The sequence below is a fragment of the Pristis pectinata genome, chromosome 31 (genome assembly GCF_009764475.1).
Source record: "Pristis pectinata isolate sPriPec2 chromosome 31, sPriPec2.1.pri, whole genome shotgun sequence".
NCBI classification, from domain to species: Eukaryota; Metazoa; Chordata; class Chondrichthyes; order Rhinopristiformes; family Pristidae; genus Pristis; species Pristis pectinata.
In genome coordinates, this window is record NC_067435.1 from 4,775,961 (window position 1) to 4,801,302 (window position 25,342).

At 40.2% G+C, this 25,342-nt stretch overlaps 1 protein-coding gene across 2 annotated transcripts in view; it reads right to left on the reverse strand.

Annotated features, from left to right (window-relative positions):
• Window positions 1–271: 271 nt before the first annotated feature.
• The window catches only part of carm1 (coactivator-associated arginine methyltransferase 1), a 52,195-nt gene continuing 27,124 nt past the window's right edge, over window positions 272–25,342 (reverse strand). Inside the window, exons 7-16 of one of the 2 annotated variants that reach the window (XM_052041948.1) lie at window positions 20,209–20,299; window positions 18,560–18,641; window positions 17,932–18,017; window positions 16,166–16,255; window positions 15,198–15,335; window positions 14,377–14,466; window positions 12,218–12,330; window positions 11,114–11,191; window positions 5,126–5,194; window positions 272–950 (exon numbers count right to left, since the gene is read on the reverse strand). In XM_052041948.1, the coding sequence (XP_051897908.1) occupies window positions 808–950; window positions 5,126–5,194; window positions 11,114–11,191; window positions 12,218–12,330; window positions 14,377–14,466; window positions 15,198–15,335; window positions 16,166–16,255; window positions 17,932–18,017; window positions 18,560–18,641; window positions 20,209–20,299 (980 nt within the window). In that variant the 3' untranslated portion in view covers window positions 272–807. The remainder of the gene's footprint in view (window positions 951–5,125; window positions 5,195–11,113; window positions 11,192–12,217; window positions 12,331–14,376; window positions 14,467–15,197; window positions 15,336–16,165; window positions 16,256–17,931; window positions 18,018–18,559; window positions 18,642–20,208; window positions 20,300–25,342) is intronic. The other variant, XM_052041949.1, reaches the window with a different exon arrangement.

The following is a 25,342-nucleotide window of genomic DNA, read 5'->3' on the forward strand; positions in this document are numbered from 1 at the left end:
AATATATATAATCCAATTCCTCCTCCTTAACTACAGCTAACACCAGATCTGCAAAACAGTCCTTCACAAAACAAGCTTAAAGCTCCTCAATCATTACACGTTTCAAAAGAAGTCAGGGAAACACTTTCCACCAATCTGTTGGTGCTTAAACTTAAAACAAAAAACCCAAATTTTTAAATGAAACCATGTCTAAATATCAAATACATTTAGAATATTCAGCCTGTTCATACCCAAAGTCTTTATTTGTAATCTTTAAAATTTCCAATTGATGATCTGTGTCGATCTGAAATTGCCAAGTGATTCACTTTGGACCATTAGGGATGAAGGGAGTGGAGGGGTGGGGAGAAATAGAACGACACTGGGGCATACCAGGGAAGGCAAACCTTCCATCAGCAACTGGCTCCATTGCGCCGGCACATCTGCAGTGGAAGGTGCACTAATATTTGTCTGCAGGGATTTCTAGAAGACAAACTAGTGAGGAAATCTACTGACTACAGACCAATCGCAAGATCAGACAGCAATCATTTCACCCTTCCCCCCCCTTTTAAGCAATATAAAACTTTACAAGTCTTGTATCAAAGAATCTGCATTATTGTATCTCCATGGTAAAAACCAAGAAAAAAAAAAGAAATCCCAACCCACCCCTCACGCACACCCACTTCCCAAGCTCAGGCTTAGCTAAATCCATGGATAATGAATTTGGACAATTCATAGACTTTTTTTTTTGGATGGAACTGAATCTGGATTTGGTTTTTATTCCTCTTGAAAGTATCAGTTCTAAAAGGTCAGAGGTGGTGTCATGAACTCTTAGCTGCCATAGTGCATTGTGTTGGTGCTTATGGACATCGGAGAAGCCATGGAGATGGCAGGGCCGCCCATGGTGAATTGACTGTTGATTGAATAGTGGCTGCTGCTGGCAATAACTCCACCCTGTCCACCGCTTGAAGACCCTAAGAAAACATAACAGAATAACAAATAGCCATAAACGCCAAGTTTTTCCAGATAAAAATCCTAATTTTTAAACAAGACAACTGAATTCTTGAGTACTAACATCCTTCCCCACTTTCAAAACTTTTCCCGATCCAGGTAGCTAGCTGGTTCCTTGTACAGTCTGGCTGCTGGATTCCCCAGCTAGTGACCCCAATGTGGATCGTCTGCAACTCTCACTGTGGGTGGGTCAGGTAAATCCCCAACTAAACAGACCATCCCACTTGATTCCTGAGGAAGCAGGACTGGAAAATAGCCACCAGAGAGAAGACTGAGAACCCTTGTCCCTTGAGGAAGAAAGCAGAGGGCATGAAGAGTCCCTCACACTAACTCCTTCAGTAAACAAAATCTCATCCGTATTCAGCTAATGTTCATTCGATACAACTTTGCTCCCATCCATGTGATACTAAACACCCCATCAGTAAAGCGAATTTCAATGAAACCTAGCAGGGAGGGGGGAGAAAAAAGTGGCAATGTACCCATTTCCCTCTCTCTCCTGAAAGCTGTCATTGGCCAAGGATCAATTCCTCAGGCACTGGCTGCTCTTTGCTTCTTCACCAGGCTGAGAGAGCCCACAGGGTACACGGGAAGCAGGAAAGGATGGACACCACTAGCACTTGCTCTATTTCAATGATGCCACATACGTACTCCCAAAAGGTGTTACTTCATAGTTACAATAGTCACTCCCCCCCACCCCCACCTCACGGCCCACGTAGTAGCCAAAAGCCTCTTTGGTTTTAAACAAAGCCATAACTTATAACTGAAATAAGCAAACTACATGCAATTCCAAAAAAAGGATTTTTAGCAAGTTAGTTACAGGAAACCGTAACATGTAGAGAGCTCTATAGAGGTTATAACTGGCCAATAAAAAAAAATTAAAGCTACCCAGGTACAGTGGGAATGTTCATTTAAATTACTAAGAATAAAAAAAATGTTCAAACTTTGAAATGTTGATTTTGCCTAACACAAGCTCACTGTAACTTATTGCAGGGGTTGGACACTAGACTAGTCAGATAATGAACATTAGATACCAAAGCAACACTTCCTAGTACTTAAATCAGTTCTTGTGCATTCACTCTGTGCAAAGTGTGCATCAGCCAAAGAAACAAAGAAAATCAGCCACAAATGTCCTTCTACACTCCTTCCTCGCAAGAACCCCTTTAAGAAATAAAAAAAAATGTGGACGTGCAGAGTACTCCGTGGACCACTTTAACAAATACGCATTTCACAATTTAGTTTAGCTGGGAAATCAAGTCCTGTTGGACAGTGCTTCTCAAAGGATTAAGGCAAGATGTGATTTCTCTGACCAAGCTGATAGAATGATCCTCTTCCAGCTGTGTTAAACTACACCATTTTAACCCAATCAGATATGCCAAATACAGTTTGGGCCAAGCTTTGCCATTTCTGAAATGGTTTGAAGATGAACGAATAAAACCAGGACCATGGGGTTTTAAAGTGTGCCAATTTAATCAAGATCTGATCTAGCCTACACTTCCTTGGAAGGATCAGCATGGCCCATGTTGGGTCAGGAGAGAGTAGGCGTATAATGTATATTTATGTTAACAACATATCAAAAAATAAACTTTAACCCTTATTCTGATGATGGTGGAGGGTTGCTACTCCAGCCCCTCAAGCACGAAAGGTGATGAGGCCCCACATTATTGTGCATCTGCAATCACTTGCAGTTAAGATGTAGGAACACACACAGTAATGTGCTTGTAATAAATTAATAATTTTTCCAGAAAATTCAGGGCAGTGCAATTTCAGAAACTACAAAGGTACCCATGTGCAGCGATTCACTGAATCCAGGCCCTTATAGACAAGTTAAAGTCCCAGTGTTGTACCATACAGTCATTCTACAGGCCACTGAGTGGCTACAGGCTATGTCAATCCATTCCTGTTGTATTTGGTGCAATTTGGGGTGGGAAGTGAAGGCTATAACTCATCAATGCTGATTGGGGAAGGGGAAAAGAGGATAGCAGATAACTTCTAGCACAGAATCTCATGTTACTTGGAAGCTTTAAAAGTCAATCTTATTGGCTTCAACTAGTTCCCTTGAGGGCAAACTTTTGATGGTCTGAGTTGTTTTGGATTTAATGGACTCTTCTGCCCTTGTCCCCCACCATGTTCTTGGATGGCCCAGATACTAAAATGGCAAGCAATGCTACACATTTGTCTTTTTCTAAAACCCTTTCCCCCCACCCTTCCCCACATTAAGATGAATTCTCTAAGCCAAACACAAAGACTTGTGCATTAAAGACCCTTGTCATCTTGTTTATAAAGTATTAAAAAAAAGTAGCCATAATAGACTACTGCATGGAGGATTATAAATTTTGACATACCCATTCACTTTTGCTCTGTCGCTATTGGAAGCTCAAAACTTTTACAATAGCGACACGTATACCCATCATGAGCTACGTGAAGACACAGGGCCTTTAATCAGCACTTCATAATTACCAGCATGCTATGAACCTTACTGACAGAAATCCGGCTCCAGGCACTGGTAGCAGCCTGCTGCCAATGGAACTCCTAAAGGGAAGGGAGTCTGGAAAACGATGAGCCATGTGGAGAACAAAACAATCCCATCAAAGTCATAAATAGCCAACCTTACAGCCAAGGTTCCAACTCAAAGTCACTTCTTTTCCTCATTGGGAGATCCAATATCATACCAATGGAGTTAAAAAGTAAAAAAAAGTGCACACAGTCTTTTCAGGCATTTCCAGGTCACTGGCATGCACTTGTTAGGAAAAGTTAATCAAAGTTCATCAGACCAATTAAATGGACGCAGCTGGCAGTTCATTACTGAATAAAAAGGATCAACCAATTTAAATGGCATGAAATACATTACAGCATCTACACAATCGAGGATTCCCCATGAGGACTGGAACCATAGCTGTATGCTGGAGAGCTGGTCTGCATGTATATATAAAAGAAGGGGTGGGGAAAGAAAGGAGAGAGAAAGGATTGAGGGGGGAGGAAAGATGGGGAGAGCAAGGAAATAAAATGAAATAAAATGATACGAAAAAAGAAAAACTAAACGGATTGATTCGACTTGCACAGGGAGATCAACTCAAATTTCAGAGAGAAAGACAAAGTGCAAATGCTGGAATTACACAACAGAACTATCAGCTTCCCCAAAGAGAAAAGTTGAGTTACGCTCTGGCTCGAAGAATGAACACCACCAGAAATGGCAACTCGTCTCATCCCTTTCCAGTGGCTGATAGGACGTCTGCGAATTTGCAATACTTGTGGATTATGATAAAATTAAACATCAAAGGTCACTAAAGTCACAGAATTAAATAGCAGGAGTAACACAAAAGGCCATCAAGCAATCAGAATAAATTCCCAGGTTTCAATCAGTGTTATTGACCAAGACCTGAGAAATGTGGTCTGACTAGGAGGAGGAATGTACAGGACACCATCAAATGTCAGATTAACAATTTTTAAAAGGAGGAATGTACAGGGCTCCATCAAATGGCAGATTAACAATTTTTAAACTTGTGCTTTACTGGATAGCTGCACAGACTAGAAGACAGACCTAGCTGCCACAACAAGCTTCAGGAACAATGTAGCGAGACAGAATGCATGACCACAGCCTTGGTGCACTCAGCCTCTGTTCAAAAGGTTACGTCAACATGAACACTAGCCTGGAGCCCTCCCTCCCAAGCAGTGTACAGCTGTAGAAGCATTTTTGACTGTAACCTTCAGTTTTAAAGTTACTAATAATTCAAAGGATGAACTACGAGAGGTCTAGTACCTCAATTTACAGCAATGGGAAGGGGGAGGGGACTGAGCGATAAATATTGCATTTTTGTTTAATTGCTGTGTAGCAGGGATTAATGTGGACACCAAAAGTTGAAGCTCACAGGTACTATTAAATTTGTTACAGGTTGTACTGTGCATTTAAACCTTTTAACAACTGAAAGTTCAGTTCTTTCCCCGTGCACAGAGGACCTTTTCAAGCAGACCAGCCAACACTTTATTGCATATCAGGCTCGTAGGTGCAGTCTGCCAATTCCAGAAGGAACTGGATTGGCTACAGGTTGCTATGGGTGCCTGGAGCCAAGCAGTTGCGTTTCCATTGGCAAGTTTCATTCGACCGGTCAAGCCTCAGAGGGATTCAGGGCCATGTCTTTACCCTGTATAAATCCTGTGCTCATAATGGATCCCAGTCTTGAGTGAGTGTGATTCACTATCCCAGTGTTGGCTGTGAAAAGAGGAGGAGAGAAACCTTCCAGTAAAATACGACAAAGGGAGGGAAAAGCACTATACAAAAGCATAAAGCTCATTCCTCAATAATGCATCAAAAGTTCAATAATGTATGGTGCTAGTGCCGTGTTCACCAAAATGCCCACAGCAGTCAGACGAAAACAGATTGTTGACATCATGCGTAGTTCATCAATAAAAGGAATGCTTCAACCAGGTTTTCAAAGAGGGACAAAATGCCCCTGGAATTGACAGACAGTAATGAGAAGGCACATCAATTATACTGCACCTGGATCGTAATTTCATTTTATTGCAGCTTTCTAGAATCACACTTGTGGACATTGTTTGAACTCTTGCACACCAGGCTAAGTGCAAAAAAACCACAACTTGATTCTCATTTCCAAATTAGCACGTGAAAGTTTCACCTCTCCTCTTGCTAATGGTGCCGGTTTGTTCTGGGGTATAATTTGACAAGGGCCAAGGACCTGCCAGAAACCTAACCAAGTGATGTTTCTTCACGCAGGCTCAGGCATTAAATGTCAGCAGATTTGGTAAGGGAGAAGGTCATAGCCGAGTTTGGTCCCAGTGCCCCCATACTGACACTTCGTGGGTGGGTCACTGGGCAACACACAGAAAAGAACAACTTTGGTGTTGCCTCCTCAATCCCAAAGACGGTCAAGGCCAACTGTAGTGCCCCTACTGGGATCACAACTAATACAATACCTGGTATTTATACTACTTACCCGTACGCCAGGAATTGATAGTCAATTATTTCATCCTTCCTTACTCAGTCTTTAGAAATATTTTATCCCATATATTTTTACCCAAGCAGAGGTCAAGTCTACTGACTTATCTGCAGATGACTGGAAATAGACAACCAATCTTCAACAGAATTCACCCAAGACCAAAACTGTAACCCAGTTTTGTCAATGATATAGAAACAGGCAGGTCCAGGGAGTTTGGGGAAACAGAGTTTGCCACGGAAAGAGAAGAGTCTACATCAACTGATATGACAAAACAAAAATCAGTAATCTTTAGTTTAGCAGTTTGCTACCTCAGTGGAAACCAAAAAAAAGACTGCATTGTATTTCAAGCTAAAGGCTTTAGATATGACCTCATTCGAGTTTTCTTTACTAAAGGCTAGAGACATTAATGTGCACAGAATATCATAGGTAATAGTGCTGTCATTATGAAACTATGGCTACTCTGGAGGAAAAATACCAAAAAAAAATCCCATTCAACACTTTTAAAAATTACACCAATGCTAAATGCAATCTGAGCTGATAGCATTGTCGCTCCCTGAAGGATGGGTTCTGGTTCAGCTTCAATGCTTAAAGAAATAACAGGGTCATATCCATCCATACACAAATTCAAACAATCAAGGAGTGCATCTGAAAACTGGTTATACACTTAGTGGGAGGAGGACAAATCATCACCTTCACTGAGGTTTATGTTTGAATTTTGAAAAGAACAGATTATTCAACATGAGCAAGAGGATAAATAATGTGAATTGAAGGATAATCTTGCTGTAGTGTTTCTTAAATTATTCATCGTTGACAGAATGTGTATGCCAACAGAGGTATTTATTATCCACCCCTAACTCCTCCTAAACCAGGTTAGAGTTGACCACATTGGAGAATTGGTTCTATTTATATAGCAAGTACCCTGAATTAAAAATAAAAAACAGGTATCCTCTTCCTTGATGAAATCACGTAGTCTGACACTTCAGCAGAACTCAGTAGATGCGGGGACAAGATGCTAGCTTCCAATTCCTTCCCTGAACCGGTCATGTCAGGATAGCCCACAACCATCAATAACACCCAAACCCAAGAAAAAAAAGACAAAAAACATCATAACAAGCATCATAACCGGCCATTTGCTTCAGTTAAAGCTGACTGATGTAGTAAATTATAATCTTCCCCACCAATATCAACAAACTGCACTTACATGGTCCAGCCCAATAAAACAGACCAAGTTACGACATTCTCACAATTCATTGAATCAACCCATCTCTCACAGCCTTCTAAAGAAACGTGGTGTCTAACTGCCTGTTCCACTTTCAGTACCCTAGATTAAACATTCTATACTAACAAGAAACTTTTTCAGTTTTAACTGGAATGTTGTGTGGAACCTTTAAGCACCCCAACATTCTTGCTTTATATTTTGATTTACATTATCTGCTTTGGAATGTTTAAATGGTTGTAGGTAGGTCTTCCTGGAACAAGGCAGGATGCAATAAAGCCATTGCAACAAAAGGAAACTATGAAGTTCAAATGTTATTTTTTACATATTCTGATCTGTACCACAAAAAACTGATGGTCTGACTATTAAAGAAATCTATTATTTATTTGTCCAAAAGATGTGGATGGCAATGTCAACATTCATCATTATATATCTTGACTGCTCCCAAACTGAGGTGGCAGTTAAGTGTCATGCGTACTGCTGGGTCTGGTATCACGTACAGGCAGAGAAGTCAAGGACGACAGATTTCCTTCCCTGAAGGACGTTATTGGACCAGATACATTTGTAATAACAATCCTGTTTTGTACTATTACTGAGACTAAACTTTTTGAAAAATTCCATATTTATTTACTTTAATCCCCAGCTGCCATGGTTGGATTTGAATTAATTCTCCCATTCAGGACTCAGGCTGCTAGTCCAATTACTGAACCACTATGCTACTGTTTACTAATTTCACACTAAGGAAATAGTGTTAAGCCAAATTCCAAAAGGTCTCTCTTTCACACACACACACACACACACCCCCACCCACCCATCACAGACACATTCACCCATGGAAGATTGGTGCTTAGAAGGCTCAAGATTACACAAATATTTGTTTTTTTTAAATAACGCACAACTTAGAGAATTGAGATTAGTTTGGACACCAAGAAGGGAGGAGTCTCCAAGATTTCTTTAGTTTCCCTTCCCTGTTCTCCTGAAACTACGTTTGAGCAAATTTATCCTGATATCTGGAAATATAATAAATATCTTAAAGGCAGGACATTAAGTTGGCATGTTTACACAAAAATGCTACTCATCATTCAATCTCAGGCTGCTGCAGTGGGTATTTGCTCTAAATGAGAGTCACTGGATTCAGTTCTGGCATATGGAAATACTCCATCTCAGTGTTGGGCTATAGTGGCCAATATTCCTTCCAAATAAGGTATAGACGTCACCAAAAAGCACCGTAGATAGTGCAGTAGAGATCATGGCACAAAATCCAAACCAAGACTATGAAGGAAATAGGGAGGAGACATGACAAATTACACCATAAATCACAATAAAATCTTAAATGTAAATAAGCAACAACTAAATTTTGGATTAAGAAGTGCCAAAAGTAAACGGTGACCAGCTAAACAACATGGTAGGAGATAGATATCCAAAAATTGCAGAGGTCCAAATTCTCATTATGGATTTGCAAGGTAACACCACAATTGACAGAGCCCAAGTATATCTGGAAAGACCCAAGTAGCAGGAGTTCTTTTCTCTAAGTGACTCAAGTGTTCAAATGTTAAGAAAAGGGTTCAAAGGACAGAGAGAAACAAAATGTATTTCCCTTAGTTGATGGGGGTGAAAGTCCAAAACTAGAGATTGTACACCAATCCAATAATTCAGCAGAAACCTTCACTCAAGAGGTGAGAGGTGGAATGCACTGATATTTAGTGTGGCTGAGGCAAAGATTATAGCTGGATACAAAGGAAGACAGGGAGAAAGGAACAGAAGGACATGTTGATATGGTGAGATGAAGTACATCCATTGGCTGATATGGAGCCTAAACAGGTTGGGTCAAAAAGACTGTTCTAAAATCTATACACTACTCATTCCGTACCAGTAGTTACAATACATCTGTTAAAATGGGACACAGGAGAAAGCCAATCTTCAGAAATGCCCTGCTTTCTAAACTTTTCAGGTCACAGAGCTGTAGGGATACCGTCCTGCTACTATTTTGAATGAAGACAGGCACATCTAGGTCCACCCAAATTTGAACCCATCCAATAGCCAGATGACAATACACAAACTCTGCTCCCAATCAGCAGAACTAAGTTACTTATCTATATTTCATAGAGTTAGCTCTCTCATTTCCCTTAAGGTCCCACTAAAATACACTGATGGAGTGCAAGACCCTAGGGCTAAACCGAAGCTGAAAAATGTTGGAGATCAAAAAGTTATGCCAAATTCAAACAACTTTAGATTATGTCTTGTAGACATGAACATCTAAAGGTTGGTCAGGTCAGCAATAGTAAAGCTTTAGACCACATTTACCATTTAACAATGTAGTAACATTTAACAATGGGGAGACCTTTGTCAGGCATTAGGTGAAACATGCACATAAATCATTTCCACTCTTGATAGCAACTAATGGGATGTTCACCACTTAAACATTTTTTGGTTTAAAAGGCTGGGCTGATGCAAAACTGTTCAAATAAGATAAGTATTAAAAGAATATGAACAGCTACTTTAATAGCTATTCTTCAATTATGACTATAAACTCCCCAATGCATAACACATCCTCAAAATAAAAGTAGTTTATGATTCTCTCTCTTCTTCTTTCATATAGTGTTAAAAAAAAAACAGCCCAACTAAGAGAAAATGCTAAAAAAAATTTTAAGAGTCTGAGAGCGGATACGAGGGTGCAATATGCTTGTCACCTGGGATAATGATTCAGGGATCTTGATCAGTACTGCTCGAGTGCTGGTCAACAGAAACTAATGCGAAGAGTCTATTTGATTGGAAGTTATTATTTATTTCCTACAGTCTCATAAGCTTTAGTGTCAGTTTCTTTTGGCTACACCTGCCCAACCTCATCTTTGGACACTATAGACCATCTCCATTGAGAACACCCCAATACGAGCTGCCTGGCAGTCACGAGATGGCACAGGATGATAGTTTTGCTGTGGTGAGGTGGGGACAACTGGAAAGAGAATCAAGCTGGACCACATTTAGAAAGGGATCAGAAGAAAACTGCACGGATCATATACCCATTGTTGATTCATCTTTAGATGATATGGAAGAATTGTGTTTTAACTTTAATGGAATGCTATTCTTGCCAGATACCTCTGAACCCTTGCCCAACTCTGTCTCCCATTCAAGGCAATTTGGTCCCTCACCTCCTAGAAGTAACTGAATACAATTCAAGAATGTCATTGTCTCTTCCTCCATTTCCTCAATTCTTTTGAAGTTTCTAGTAACTTCAACATTTCCATACAATATGGTGGGTCACTTTTTTATGGTTAGGGCATCACTATAAAATTGTGCTGCACGAAATCGCTGAGGAATCCGGCTATGGATGTGTGGTGGAATGATTTCTAACACTGTACACTTCAGACAGAGTTATCCTGCAGCAAGATCCAATTCAAAACATATCCTATGAACAATAATGCAAGTGAAGCAAAAATGGATCACACTGCTAGGGGCTGTTCTTACACACTTGATTTTAGAGGTTCCCAGAGTTAAAAACCTGCTGGTATGTAATTGCTCAACTAGGATAGAGACAGAAACTCCAAACCAAATTATAATATTCTGTATCCAGAAGGTAGATAACAGAATTCCTCTTTGTGATGTGATGAGTGGCCAATTTAAAAAGTATGTCACTATCACAAGATGAGTGTGGCTGACAACAAGAAATTAACAAGTGGGCCAAGTTGAAACTCAGCACCTGTGAACCAAGCTACCAAGCAGAGGTGTAGCTCATGAAGACTGGCTATATTAATATGGAGGACAACAAGTCACCTGCATCAGCAGGCGAAATGCAGTCTTTAAATCACAAAAGCCATATAACACTGGAAAGCCAAAATGGCAGAGGAAGCTTGTGAAAATTTAATGTGGTTTGGAGCCTCACAAACCCTTGGCTACCAATGTTTTTTTGCAACCTTGAACATTCCTACAAAGCTGCTGAACGGGATTATTTTATACCTACCTAATGGAATCAGGTTGTTGTGGCTGACTGCAGATCCACTGGCAATAACATTGCTCAAGTCATAAGCCGTTGGGACTCCTTAAAAGTGAAAAAGTAGAATGTCATGTTTCCCCAGCAATGACGATTTAGCAGATTAGAAAACATCAGCATCAAATCCTTCCACAAACTCATTTGACATGCTCCATATGGAACTAATAACATTCACCGTAAACTGCTATCAATTCCAGTGAGAAGGACGTGTTATACATTGAAAATTCATGGTTGAAAATGCTGAACATAGGGTGTTAAAAATTTATGCGTGTAAAATGAAACAGCAATTATCAAGCTGTCAGCAGCAATTCTTCCCTCCACTGGAAGTGCAGAGTTGGTAAAAATAGGATGAATTTGATATTAATTAGGTTTGGAAAATGGAGAGAGATTGGATTTTGTAGGGGTGGGGGGGGGGGGAGGAAGAGGGGGCGTAATTGTTCACAAAAAAGGCTGTTAGCAGTTATTGTGCTGTTAGAAAGATAAATGCCTGGATCGATAAGAAAATTCTGGCAAGCTTAGTTTGCGCCTTATATATGCAATCTGATTGCAAATGTCTTTCTATGCTTGGCAGCCAGGTGTGGAGGTACATAGAGATGGCAGTAACTCGGTGAGACAACAAACTATTGGAGAGTCTGCCAAAACAAAAATCACAAATCACTGGCATGAAATGATTGTTGGAGAATCACCATTGGGAAGGTGATTTTCTGGATGTTGGCCAGTGGGCTCAAAGCCCAGAGCAGTAGAGGGCACTGTCCCATTTCTCTGGGCACCTACCCTATTGTATCATCCTCAAGAGAGAAAATATAATGATGAGTACAGTAACCGAGAGTTAGAGCTAACTGAATAAGCTGGGTTAATGCACACAAGACAACAAATCATCGCTGAATTAACATTTGCATTCAAATAAGCACAGCAGTAGATGTACCCAAGGAAAAATACCCACAGTGAATGTAGGTGCACTTCATAAGGTAGGCAGCATACATAAAACATTACAGTACAGTACAAATAAATCTGAATATCTGAAATAGATTTACTGATACTTTGCAGGCCAGAGACAGAGGAGTACCACCATACCAGACACTGCTAATCCTGAGCTAAGGTTGTAAGAAGCAGATGTATTCCACATGGTCTCTGACGGTGACACATAATGTGAACCTGGTGGCGGTGAGGGAGTTGTACCCGTGTACCTGCCCAAAAGGGAAATAACATCATTACAGATCACAGAACCACAGAAAGGAGCAAAGTATATAATCATGTGCTCTTACAGGGAAGAAAATGTTAATGAGCAGAGGGAAGCCACGGGAATACTGTTTGTTTAGTCACAGAAACATGCCTTTTGGCCCAACACGTCAATGCTGACTATTAAATACCAATCTATACCAATCCCATTTACTTGCTAGTATTTTGTGTCTTGGTAATTTAAGTGCTCATCCAGCTACTATGAGAGTACCTGCCTTCACCACCACCTTAGACAGTGTGTTCCAGATTCCAACCAACATCTGGGTGAAAAAAAGGTCTCCTCAGATTCCCTCTGAACCTTAGTCCTTACTCTAAATTTATGCTCTCCAGTTTTAGACACTCATGTTCTGGGGAAAAGATTCCTACTATCTAATTCCCACAATTTCCTATACGTTTATCATATCCCTTTCTCAGCCTTCTTTGCTCCAAGGAAACAAACCCAGTCCCTCCTCATAACTGAAACACTCCTTCCCCATCCCAGTGAAGTGCCTCTGAACCATTCCAATGCAATTGCATCCTTCCCAGAGTGTGGTATCCAGAACACTTACACACAGAATACTCCAGACGTGGCCTAACCAATGCTTTAAAAAGTTGCACTGTAACCTCCTGCTCTTGTATTCTATGCCCCCATTAATGAATGCATGCATCCTGTATGCCTTCTTCATCACTCTGTCTACTTGTGCTGCTGCCTTCAGGCATTCTTGGACTTGTACACCAAAGCCCCCTGTTCCTCAATACTTCTTACTCCATGACCAGAATTACATAGCAAAGAAACTAAGCGCCTTCACTCTCTTACTTTCCCTTTAACATCCTTTCACTTTACATCATTATCCCTTTTTGTCATTTAGTCACCCCTACTTTCCACCCTACAGATCTTCCCTTGCCAAGCACTTAAAATTGATTCTCTCTCTAATAGGGTTCAGTTCTGGTATAAGAAAATAGTGACAGTTTTGTGTTGCTTTCTACAGACACAACGACTGGAGCACTTCCAGCATTGTTAGCTCTCCTTTATATTTCCAGCATCTCAGTACCTCACTCGATGCTCCTTTCCATTCAATGCTTTCAGGCTATTAATGATCCCCTTATCTTTACTCATTCACCAATTCACTTCTATAGCAGTGAGTTCTTAAAACTTCCAGACATGTCCTCATGACTCTACATAAAGTCAACGTGGGGGTAATTAGTAAAGTTTAAAATAGAATCACAGAATCATAAACTCTCCTGGTTTCCAGATTTTTCATTTTACAAGGCAGGACAGAGCACGTAGGAAACATGATAATGCAATCATTTAACCAATAAAATTCAAGTGAATTAACATAGTTACTTGAAGTTTAAGTTGCACTTAACATAGGATTCACCTCTGCCTAGTTCCTTGTCAATGTTATTGCCATTTAACTCTCATGACAAAAATATCATTCTGTTTCTGCACAGCTGTATTTATGGGCTTTCGGGGACTTCAGATGCTGTTTTCTTTACGAAAGTGTCTAGAGTAGGACATTTTATATATATATATTTTTTTACATTTGTCGTCAAAACCTCCTTTGTTAAAACTAGCTGATGTGAGAATTTATCAGACAGGAATGGCTAGCTACAAACATTCAATGATATTCAAGGGATTATAAAATACCAAGGATATTCAGTTTTTTTAAGGGCTGCCATGGAAATATTTGAGCATAAAATTTGATGACTTCACATCCTTTCTCACAGCAGATTCCTTCTGTTTATAAGTACAGAGCAGCCACATTTCTCTGGTACTTTTTTTTTGGTTGCTCCTGACATCAGCATTAATTTATCCCCGTCACAGACATCCTCACTGATACTTGGCTGAGTGATCAGAAGACTCATTTGGGCAGTCTTGGAATGACGACTAAGGAGGAATGCATGCTCTTTTTAGAAAGCCAGGGGAAAAGAGAAAGGAGAAAGATTAAGAGTGTAATGTGAATGAATATTTCAATATCGTACAACAAAAATCAGCACTGGACTGCAATGCTTACCTGAAAAAGGGATTCTTCAGGTCGAGTAGGTTACTAGATTTGGAACCAGTCTGATCTACCTGGGCTAGAATACTAATGTCATAACTTTGCCTACAGAAAAGGAGTAAAGCAAGATTCAGTTACACTTAGAGACCATTATGTACAGATACAAATTCAGCGATGAGGCTCACATTCAATTATGATTTACATATCCATTTCAGGAACTATTCTAAATAAAAAAATCAGCTAAACACAAGCAGATGCAAAACAAAAAAGGACATGATGCAGTTGTGTAGTTTAATATAATCCTTCACTTAGGTGGTCCAATATACTTCTGGCCAGCATCCTACCTCGTACCTTTATTTATTCCAACCTCTGCTGGACCCATCTTAACTCTGACAAGTAACCCATTCTCCCATTACTACTACGCTCTTGTTTTGACATATCTAAAATTCACACACTTGTCTTCAGTTATCCCATGGATTCCCTCATCCCCAAAATTCCTCCCATCCCTGCAACTCTAATATCTGGAAGCTTCTTCACTCTGGCTTCTATCACGTAACCAATTTTAAATTGTTCCAACACAAGTGATGGCATCTTCAACAATCTAGGTGTGAAGCTTTGGAGATTCTCTAAACTTCTTTGCTCTTCTACTTGTTTTTCCCTCCAATAAAGGCACTCCATAAAACCTGTCTGACAATCTCTTGCAGGTATGATGAATTTGGTTTGATTATGTTAGTGATGTATCTTTGATGTTTACAGCGTTAACAACTCACGATACCATTACAAAACTTAAAAAAAGCCATTAGATTTAACTCTTTAAATCACAATGCATCATTTACCTTTTATTGGCATTCAGCACGACAGTCCCTGAGAGAGTATCACCAGCCTTAGTGAAAAGTGGTGACTGAAGCAAACAGCGAACTTGGTACCAATGAGTCAAAGGTTCTGTTGGAGCAGTAGAGAGCCACACTGTCATTCTGAAAGTGATAAAATGAAGTCAGCACACACCAGGAGAACAAAAGTACTGTTAAAATAGGATACAAAACCGATGCCTGTTACAAAATAGTCTACTAGTAATGCTTTCCATTATGACTAGGCCATTCAGCCCTTCAAGTATTCTCTATCATTCTGTAACATTGCTAAACTGTTCTTGTAATCTATCACATGATCCTTCATGATCCCACAGTCCAAAAGTGCATCTAACCCAGCAATGAACATACTTAATGACTCAGTATCTACAGAGAATTTGACAGATTCGCACTCTTCAGAGAAGAAATTCTTCCATAAATTCTTTTTCCTATATTCCTAATTCTAGATTACCCCACAGGGAAAACAATGTAGATTCTCTCAAACTTCCTCAGAATTTTACATTTTAAAATACTGTATTAATACAGGCAAAGATACGGAAGGAATTAAAGCTGCATTAAACTCATTCCTTCCACAGCCACGTAAAAATTTGCCTTCTATTCTATTACTTTAACCTAACATAGAGCCCCGCATTTATTCCCATCCCAAGCCTTAAAATACTGAGCGATTTCACTGAGAGATTGACTACTTTTTCATCAGGTTGGTGAATTAATTGTTGTAGTACCAAGAGGTGTAAATGGAGATATGGAGACAATTAACAATGATCTATCTGAAACAGGTTTAAGGGGCTGAACGACTTCTTGATAATTAAATAGGACACTATACTTTTCTAATAAGTTTACAATTCCAGCAACACAAACAATTCACACCTTATAAACACACTTCACTTCAAGTAATAATTTAACAAATTATACAGAGAGAGAATTAAAAAAAAACTCACTGGGATCCAATGAAGGCCACATCAAACCAGAATGCCAAACCATGGACTAACCCTGAATGCAACATATGGAACTTGAATGGAATTTCTATTCTGCAAGAAGAAATGAGGGATGAAAACACTTGGAACAAGTAGACATAATAGAGATAGCTCAAGGTTCAGGTAGAATGTTCTGCTTCCTACACACGCATGCACACATCACGCACCCCAGATTTCTCCAAAAAAAAATTAAGGGAAAATTTAGAAAGCAAATTTTAGTTTTTACAAAAATAAGTTCATTGTTTTGAAGAAGTGACAAAGTAATTCTTAGATGAAATCATCAAATATATCAAATGGTGCCCCTCACCATTCCAATATTGACTAAGCCAGTTCTCCTACTCTGAGCTTTAACCTAGGCTTAGCTACTCTCATTAACAGAACTGCTACAGAGGAGATTGCTAGAAATACTCCAATTTATCCAAATCCACAATAATTATTAAAAACACACTGTAATTAAGATACAGTAGTTAAGATATTTAAAATTATTACTATGGAATCTATAAATGGTTACCAGAAAAATTTATCCAAAGGATTTCAGCTGTGTGCACAACGCACACAAAGTGATGGAACATTAAGTGATCAAGAGCACAAGGCATGTCAGGAACAAGAGCAAAGTCTGACCATAGCCAACTACACTTTCACATAATGATGGGCAGTAATCAATCACATTTCTTCATCTTGTAGCATTTCCAACACTGCCGTTAGTGCAATCACCATTATGATGAACAACAGTGCCCACAAAGTGACAGAAGTATTTCTTGAGAGCCATCTCATGAACAGTTTGTCAAATTTAAACATTTAAGAAAAACCACCCTAGATCAATTACATGGCTTATCTTGGGTTCTAGCACTTTGCTCAAAGTTTGCCATGTAATCAGAGCCCCACTGATCAGTGCATTGAGGTCATTCCTAGATATCCATCAGTCTCCATTTGAGACAGGAGAGTTATCACCGTCATGACTCTGGTCAAGCAGATCATGCAGAAAACAGTGGAAAAAGGGACTGCAGAACACCTGGTTGATACTGGAGGCAAACGGGGCCAGCATCAGCTTACGGTATTTTAGCCAGGCACTATATGTGATGTGGATCTAGACAAGAAGTAGATCAGAGCAGACCTACTGTAATTTCACGAAAATCTGACCCCTCCACATTTTTGTAAAAGCGGACAATGAGGTCACAGTATATCGTGTGCACCCCTTGGCTCAATGTCACTCATGATATGCTATTGTGCTTATAAAGACTCACTGGTTTAAAAGAAAACAGCGAATAACAACTTGTACATTGTCACAATTGCCTGTTTACACACACAGATACAAGATTCAGCCATCTCCATTCTCACATCAACTTACCAGTGACTGCAGGGTAATCGAACTGGTCGGACCTTCTGTAAACAAAAGTCGCCCACATAACCCTCACTGCATCTATCATTTTGTTTTAAGATATACCTTCTGGGTTATTTTCGTGAAATTACAGTACTTCCGCCCTTGTAATAACATTAACGGATTGGCTGTTGAAATAACCAGGGAATTTAGCAGTCCTGCAAGCAAATCCTGAATTCAGCCAATTGATTCCAGCCCCAATAAATACAGGAGTTGTGTGGCGATGCTGTGTGACTGGTGCTCCGTCAGCCCTGTTCATTGAGACTCTCCAGCCCCAGACATAGGAGTTGTATGACGATTCTCTGGGACTTGTACTCCATCAGCACTGTGCACTCTGAGTTCGACATCTTACCGGTGCAAATCATTCTCTTCGGCTTCTAGAAAGTTCACTGTGTACTTCACCGACTTGGCCATTAGAATCCGGATATCAAATGTGTCCTTCAAAACACACAGAAAATTGTCAGTATTACATGTGAAGTGGTTAGCCTACAAGCAGTAGACTGGAAATGCAATGCACCAGCTGAGGACCAATTCGTGTTTAATTTCCTTATGGTTATGGTTGGGTTCGAGGCCAAGTTATCTTTGGATCTCCCACACAGCAATTTTTACTTTTAAAACATAAATTGCTCTCTTTGGCAATTTCTCTCTCAATGTATTGGATGTGCCAAGTCGTGCTGGGGTGATGCAACAGCTATTTTTCATGGGTGAGATGAGACAGCACAGCATTGGCATGAAACTTTATTAGGGAGCAGCAAAGGCAAGTCTAATCCTATTCAAAACACAAGAGCCACTCATTCATTTTAAAACTCCGCAGGTCTAGAGAGACCAAAGCCAGATGTAGAATTCCAGCTTTCTGTGCCACAGCCAAAAAAAAACTCAAATTTAACAACACTGGTGATCTTTCTGACATCAATGGACTAAATTTATGATGGAGTAAAATTAGCAATAAATAATAAAAACAAACCCATCAACCCACTCACCACGATTGGCTGTTTGAAGTATTCATCTACAGCAGCGCCCCGCAGGGCTGATAAATCCACACCATGGAACGACGGCTGATACCTGGCATCAAACACAGACACGTTGGTGAACAGAAATAAACAAAGAACTGGACTGGCATCTCAGAGTTGATACCCCTTTGATGAAACTAAATCTCTAAGCAGAATTCACATTCAAATTGGAGCCAGTAAAAATCTACAGAAGTACAAAAATAACAAATGTATGGTTAACTCTCTATCCACAGTGAAATTTCTCTATCCAGAAGATTTGGTCTTGGTGCAAATCAGAAAATCTTGCTGTTTTACTCCTACAATTCTGCAGGCTGTTTTGTGGCAACCAGCTGCTTCACCACAGGAATGAGCAAAGCTCAAGAACACTAGCACTCTCAATGCAATACATCACAAATACCACAATAGCTCCAAAATATACCTATAGCACTTCCCAAAAAGTATTATCTTCCATACGTTTATTGGACAACAGGAAACCGAATCTCACCTCGAATACACCTGAGGCTTATTTATACCCCCTACAGTAAATCTGCTGACAGCAGCGAAGGGTTGAAGTGGAGCCTGGTGTTGTGGTTGGAAATGGGGAAGCAAACAAACTGCTGTAAATGACCTGAGACCATATCAGCAGTCCAGTGTAACCTGTAAACTACAGACACCACATAGACTGCATTGCAGAAAGGTGGTGTACAAGCACAAGCATTTATCCTTCTGTTCACAGGAACAAACCTTGGGTATGAAACACTTGGCTAGGTATAATGAAAATGTATTCCCAGCATGGAGATGATATGTGAATACCCTATCATTGGACTCATTGCTGGTAAACAGCAGATTAAATTTATACATAAAGATTGTGTGCAACAACCCCCCACTTACTCATTTTACTGGGGAAAATATGGTTTCCCTGCATAAGCCTGCACTTGCTGAGCTTTAATGTTGCTTGAATGTTTTGTGCATTTCTCTGTAGCTAGAATGTTGAATTTGAGCTTTCAGAATGCCTTTTGTATTCATCAGTAGGCAGATAGGAACTGCTACAAAATAGCACAGGGAAATTAAAAGCACACATGTATAGAAAAAATATATTCTGTCCAAATTAATTCTTAATACTGTGGGAAATACAAAAATATGGATATTAGGAGGAGAGGTAAAGTGCATTTTGTTGCTGGAAAATGAGCTTCTAATGAAAAGAACTATTGCCTACAGGTATAAAACACCAACTTGGCACAGTGACAATGTTATTCACAGAGAGGAGATAATTAACATGGGAATTTCTCTATTCCAACCCTGTGAACTCAATGCCAGGAAACAGCATTTTCCCACATTTGCTGTATTGTTCGGGGAAATTATTGTGGGTTCATTGGGAGTCTGTAGCTTCTGTTGCAAGTTCAGTTTCCCCTGCTCTTTAAATAGACCACTTTGAGCAAATTAAACTTTTTGTGTTGTTTGCAGCAAAGTCAGTTACTCATGCTTGGCAGTGTTGCCATAAGTACACTTTACTTCCCACGTGTGCCCTCTGCATAACTTTCAAATGAAAGGAATTAAAACAATTTAGCTTGCAGGCCTTCATACCAAACTACACTTTAACATTGTTCGTCTCCCACTCCATAATAGAACAGCAATCATACCAGAAATTTGCTTTTGTAAACTGCTCCATGTAAAGCTGCTCATCTGTGAAGGGTGCAAGGTGAACATCACCCAGGGTTGGAAACAAATTACCTGGAATATATACAAATAAACATTAGTTATCACCAAGTTCATCCTGGATTTTCCTCTCCAATTCTAATGGGAGGATGGTAAAATCTCAAGTTATTTCTACACGAGTACAATGAATCAGAAGCATATTTGTCATGATAAATAGGCTGTAAAGCAAACAGCACGTGTCCTACTCCAAAGACAAATGTAATAATCAACTAGTACCGGGAGCTGGTCACCTGCGCAGTCACAAACCCAGTTCATAAATAGTAGGAAAGTTCAGACCAAAGCTAATTACATTGCAAAGGAATGAAGCTGCCCAGGAGAAATGAAATACAGAAGCAGAAAGTGAGTGAAATGCAATGCTCCAGTTTCTCTTGGTAAAATTGAATGAGGCATCATGCGTACAATCGGCTGCATGTCACACAAAATCCACTGAAACCAAGAGAAACCATCCCTAGACTACTACTACAATAAGTGGAACCTAGGCTACATGAGATAGGTTTCTAACGCAAGGCACGCAGTCAGGTGCAGAAAACCTCAAATTTTGAACGGTTTAAAACCTGCCAATTGGATTTGCATAATTCCTGAGTTGGAGAGCCCAGTAACAAGTTAGATTGAAAGTACCATACCCAATCTCAGTAATTTGCACCTCCCATTAGCTGACTAACTGGCAGGAACACGTTTCCAGATTTCCAACCACCATCTGGATAACAAAATCTTATGGCTGAGTGATTTAAGATTGGAAAGGATTTCCTTAGAGCCAAAGGGTTAAATAATACAGTAGAAATCTGTTAATCTAGCACATTGGGGCTTTAGTGGTGCCAGACTAGTAGATCTTCCAGACTTTTGGATGTTACTGCTATTAGTGCCAAAAAATTTATTTCACACTTTTTAACCTGTTGCAAAGCAGTGTGATGAATTTTCCAGTGAACCCGGCAAGTTTGAAAGGAGTGTTAACTACACAAATCCCCTAGACCCAGGCTCCAGCCACAGACCCACCCACATTCCTGACTCCCTTGCTTGTGTGTTTCACTTGGAGGAATTTAAGAGGCAAGTCAGCTAATTGTTAGCTAATTAGCCAAATCACCTATTAACTAATTATCAGCAGCTAATAAAAAGTTAGGGTCAAGCAGAGTGGCCACTTTGGAGCAACCATTTGAGAGTGAATACCAGGCTTCAGTGAAGAAGATGAGCAACACTAAGGTAAGGTGAGGGTAGGTTCTTATTCATTTTTTTGTCTCTTTATTTTCCCCTCAAGCTTTTTAGTCATGACAGGTGAACTCAGACCCATGTCATGCTCCTGAGGAATGTGGGAACTCTGGAAGGCTGCCAATATCCCTGATGACTAAGTCTACAGGAAGTGTGTCCAGCTGCAGCTCCTGATGGACCGCATGATAGCACTGGAGCTGCGCATGGGTTCACTTTGGAGTATCTGTGATGCTGAGAATTTTGTGGATAACATGTTTAAAGGCATAGGGAAAGATAGGGAATGGGTGTCCAAGAGGCAGAGTGGTAGCAGGAAGGTAGTGCAGGAGTCCCCTGCAGTCATCTCCCTCCAAAACAGATACTGCTTTGGATACTGTTGGGGGGAGGGGGCTCATCAGGGGAAGGCAGCAGTAGCCAGGATTATGGCACAGTGAGTGGCTCTGCTGTACAGGAGGGCAGGAAAAAAGAGTGGCAGAGCTCTAGTGGTTTCCATGGTAAGGGGAACAGACAGGCGCTTCTGAGGCTGCAAACAGGATTCCCAGTTGATGTGTTGCCTCCCAGGTGCAAGGGTCAGTGATGTCTCAGAGTGGCTGCAGGGCATTCTGGAAGGGGAAGGTGAACAGCCAGTTGTCGTGGTGCAGGTAGGCACCAACGATGTAGGGAAAAAAAGCAGGATGAGGTCCTACAAGCTGAATTTAGGGAGCTAGTAGATTAAAAAGTAGGACCTCAAAAGGTAATAATCTCAGGATTACTATCTGTACCAAGTGCTAGTCAGAGTAGGAATAGCAGCATAGTTAGGATGAATATGTGGCTTGAGCAGTGGTGCTATCCAGGCAGAAAGACAGGAAAGCAAAGCAGAGACTAGAGCAAAAGTTAGAAAAGAGAAGAGTGGTGTACAGAAAAGTCAAATGCAAAGGTTACTAGATTGTAAAAGGACAATGAGTGTAAGGGCACTTTATCTGAATGCCCGTAGTATTCGAAACAAGGTTAGTGAACTTGTGGCGCAACTTAGTACAAAAGGGTGTGATTTAGTGGCCATTACAGAAATGTAGCTGTAGGGTAGAGATGGGTGGAGATGAGTGGGAATTAAATATTCAAGGGTATCAGATAATACGGAAGGACAGACAGGAAGGTGGGGTAGCACTCTTAATTAAGAATGCGATCAGGGCAATAGTGAGAGAAAATACAAGATCCAAGGAGCAGAATGTTGAGTCCAGTTGGGTAGAGATTAGGAATAGTAAGGGGAAAAGAATCACTGGTGGGAGTTGTCTACAGGCATCAAATAATAACATTAGAGGCACAGGCAATAAACCAAGAAATGTTTGATGCACGTAAGAATGGAATGCCAGTTGTCATGGGGGACTTTAACTTCCACATAGATTGAGCGAATCAAGTTGGTTGAGGCAGTCATGAGGAGGACTTCACAGAATGCACTATTTATTTTTTAACATAGCAATTTTTATGCCTTTGTCTTGTACTGCTGCCACAAAACAACAAATTTCATGACATATGTCAGTGATAATAAACCTGATTCTGAAATCATTGCAAATAGAAAAGGAACATCCTTTTAATCAGTCACTGGGGAGATACAGCAGAGCAGAGTTTGGTAGGATCAAACTGGCAACATGGCTTTGATATATTAGTAACCTTCGTCTTGAAGCCTGCACTTTAATCTGGCTAGCAGCATGATTAAAGACTAGATGGTGCATTTAAAGAAAAGACCTGGTTACTGATGGATACATCTGGAGATAGAGATCAAACACACAAGCAGGCTCACAGCTTCAATTACACAGCCCATTGGCCAATGAAGAAACTAGCAGCAGCACATGATAAACCCACTGGCCCAGACTCTGCAGCTGACAGGTGAGACAGGAGTCATCAAATGGGTAGACAAAGAATCATTCCCTTTCCTATTAAACCCTCACCCCACAAGGGCCCTCAGAAATAAATAGCATTCAACTTTTATTAGTGTTGAGCTAATCAGATTTTTTTTTAAACAAAAAGGACCAAAAGTCACACTTTAGCCTCTTATAATAATGAAAGGCTCCACCTGTAGATACACCTGTGCATAGACATGACATTAAAACAGCACACTTAAAACAAACAGTCCATTTACTAGGCTAAGTATACTCATGCTCAAAATCTCTCCAGCAAGCACCCCAACCAAAGGTCACATGAAAGCAGACCATGTGGGTCAGGTTTCCCATTTATGAAGTCATTAGAGATCAGCCATTCACCCATGGCTTCACACTGGACAGAATATTAAATAGCTTCAGAACAGAATAAAATTCATTAGATCAAAAGGCAAGATGATCCAACTGCCTTAGAAGTTACAATTACACATACTGCCTACAAATTAGAGGAGGTTCTAGATTTCAACGGTGCATTGCAGCCTGACTTTCTAACATTAAAGAGGACTCCTGTCTGCTGCAGTCTGGGTCAGTGTGTTTACCACGTGCCACATTGTGGGGGGACCAGACCATTCACCTCACCGAACCTGTGCTGACCATCAAGCACTCAATTACACCAACTGCCACATTCCCAGCAACTCCCCTCTTTCAACTCTTCTTCCATCTCATTCTATTTCAACAAGCCTTCCCTTTCTGGTTCATTTGCTTGTGGTGTTTTTCTTACCTCAGCTAGTTTGCTCAACAGTTGACTATCGTATTTTTGATAGGATTCTCTCATTCCTTGACCAATCCATGACTTACACTAATACTTTGGTGAAAAACAATTTTCAAAAAGACTAACACAGTTTGTGGATCAGAGAAAAGGTACAAATGCTTCAGCCAACAAACTGAATGTCACATCTATATAAATGAAGCTTCTTTCCCAACCAAACACTCCTGCTCAAATTTTCTATCACCAATCATGATACCTCAATATGCCATTGATGTGTTACTGGGGAATTGCACAAAGTTAATGATTTCCAAGGCATTGCAATAACTGAATATTTCCACTTTTACTGGCAGGTTCCACTCAAAATCATGGAGCAAATATGAGATGTTCCATGTCAGAAAAGAAACAACAAAACAGTAGTTAAGGATAGATAAGGTGAATGGTCAGACTTTTTCCAGGTGTAGGGGAGTCTAAAACTAGAGGGCATAGGTTTGTGAGGAGAAAGAATTAAAAGGGACACGAGGGGCAAGCTTTTCACACAAAGGGTGGTGGTTATATGGAACAAGCCAGCAGAGGTGGATACAATTACAACATTTAAAAGACATTCGGACAGGCACATGTACAGGAAAGGTTTAGAGAGATATGGGCCAAATACAAATCATTTTAACAAACACTTTTCAGGTTGCTGGCTATATGGGAGTCATCTGGTCAAGAACGATTCACCTCAGATTTACAAGGATGTACATTACCTAGAGTGTAGATTTAAAGTAGATTTGCAAATGTCTTAGCAAAAGAAATCTCATGAAGTACAGTGAAGGGGGCAGTAGCACAAACATTTGTGTGAAAAACTAAAATCAAAGTAATAGCCAGCCACCTGTAATCATCCACACAAGACCAAACTTATGAACCCATGTGTAAAGCCATCCATTCAATGCCTCCAGTATAGACCCTAGTTTTAAATAACATTCACATCAGCACTATCTACGTTTGGAGGTCTTAAAAACACCTGCAAATTAAAAGTGCATAAACCCTGAGGCCAAACATAAAAAGCAACTTGGTTTGGTAGAGTTGGGCGTGCAATGTATGAAGCCTCTTGGCATTTAAACCTTTCCAGCAGCTTTTCAAAGCTACAGGAACAACGCTAAAAATGCACAATGTTGTTTAAACCTCCATGGTCCCTGAATCAGGAGTCCAATGGATTGCATACTTGGTCAGGTTTTAAAGGAACAGGGCCAAGTA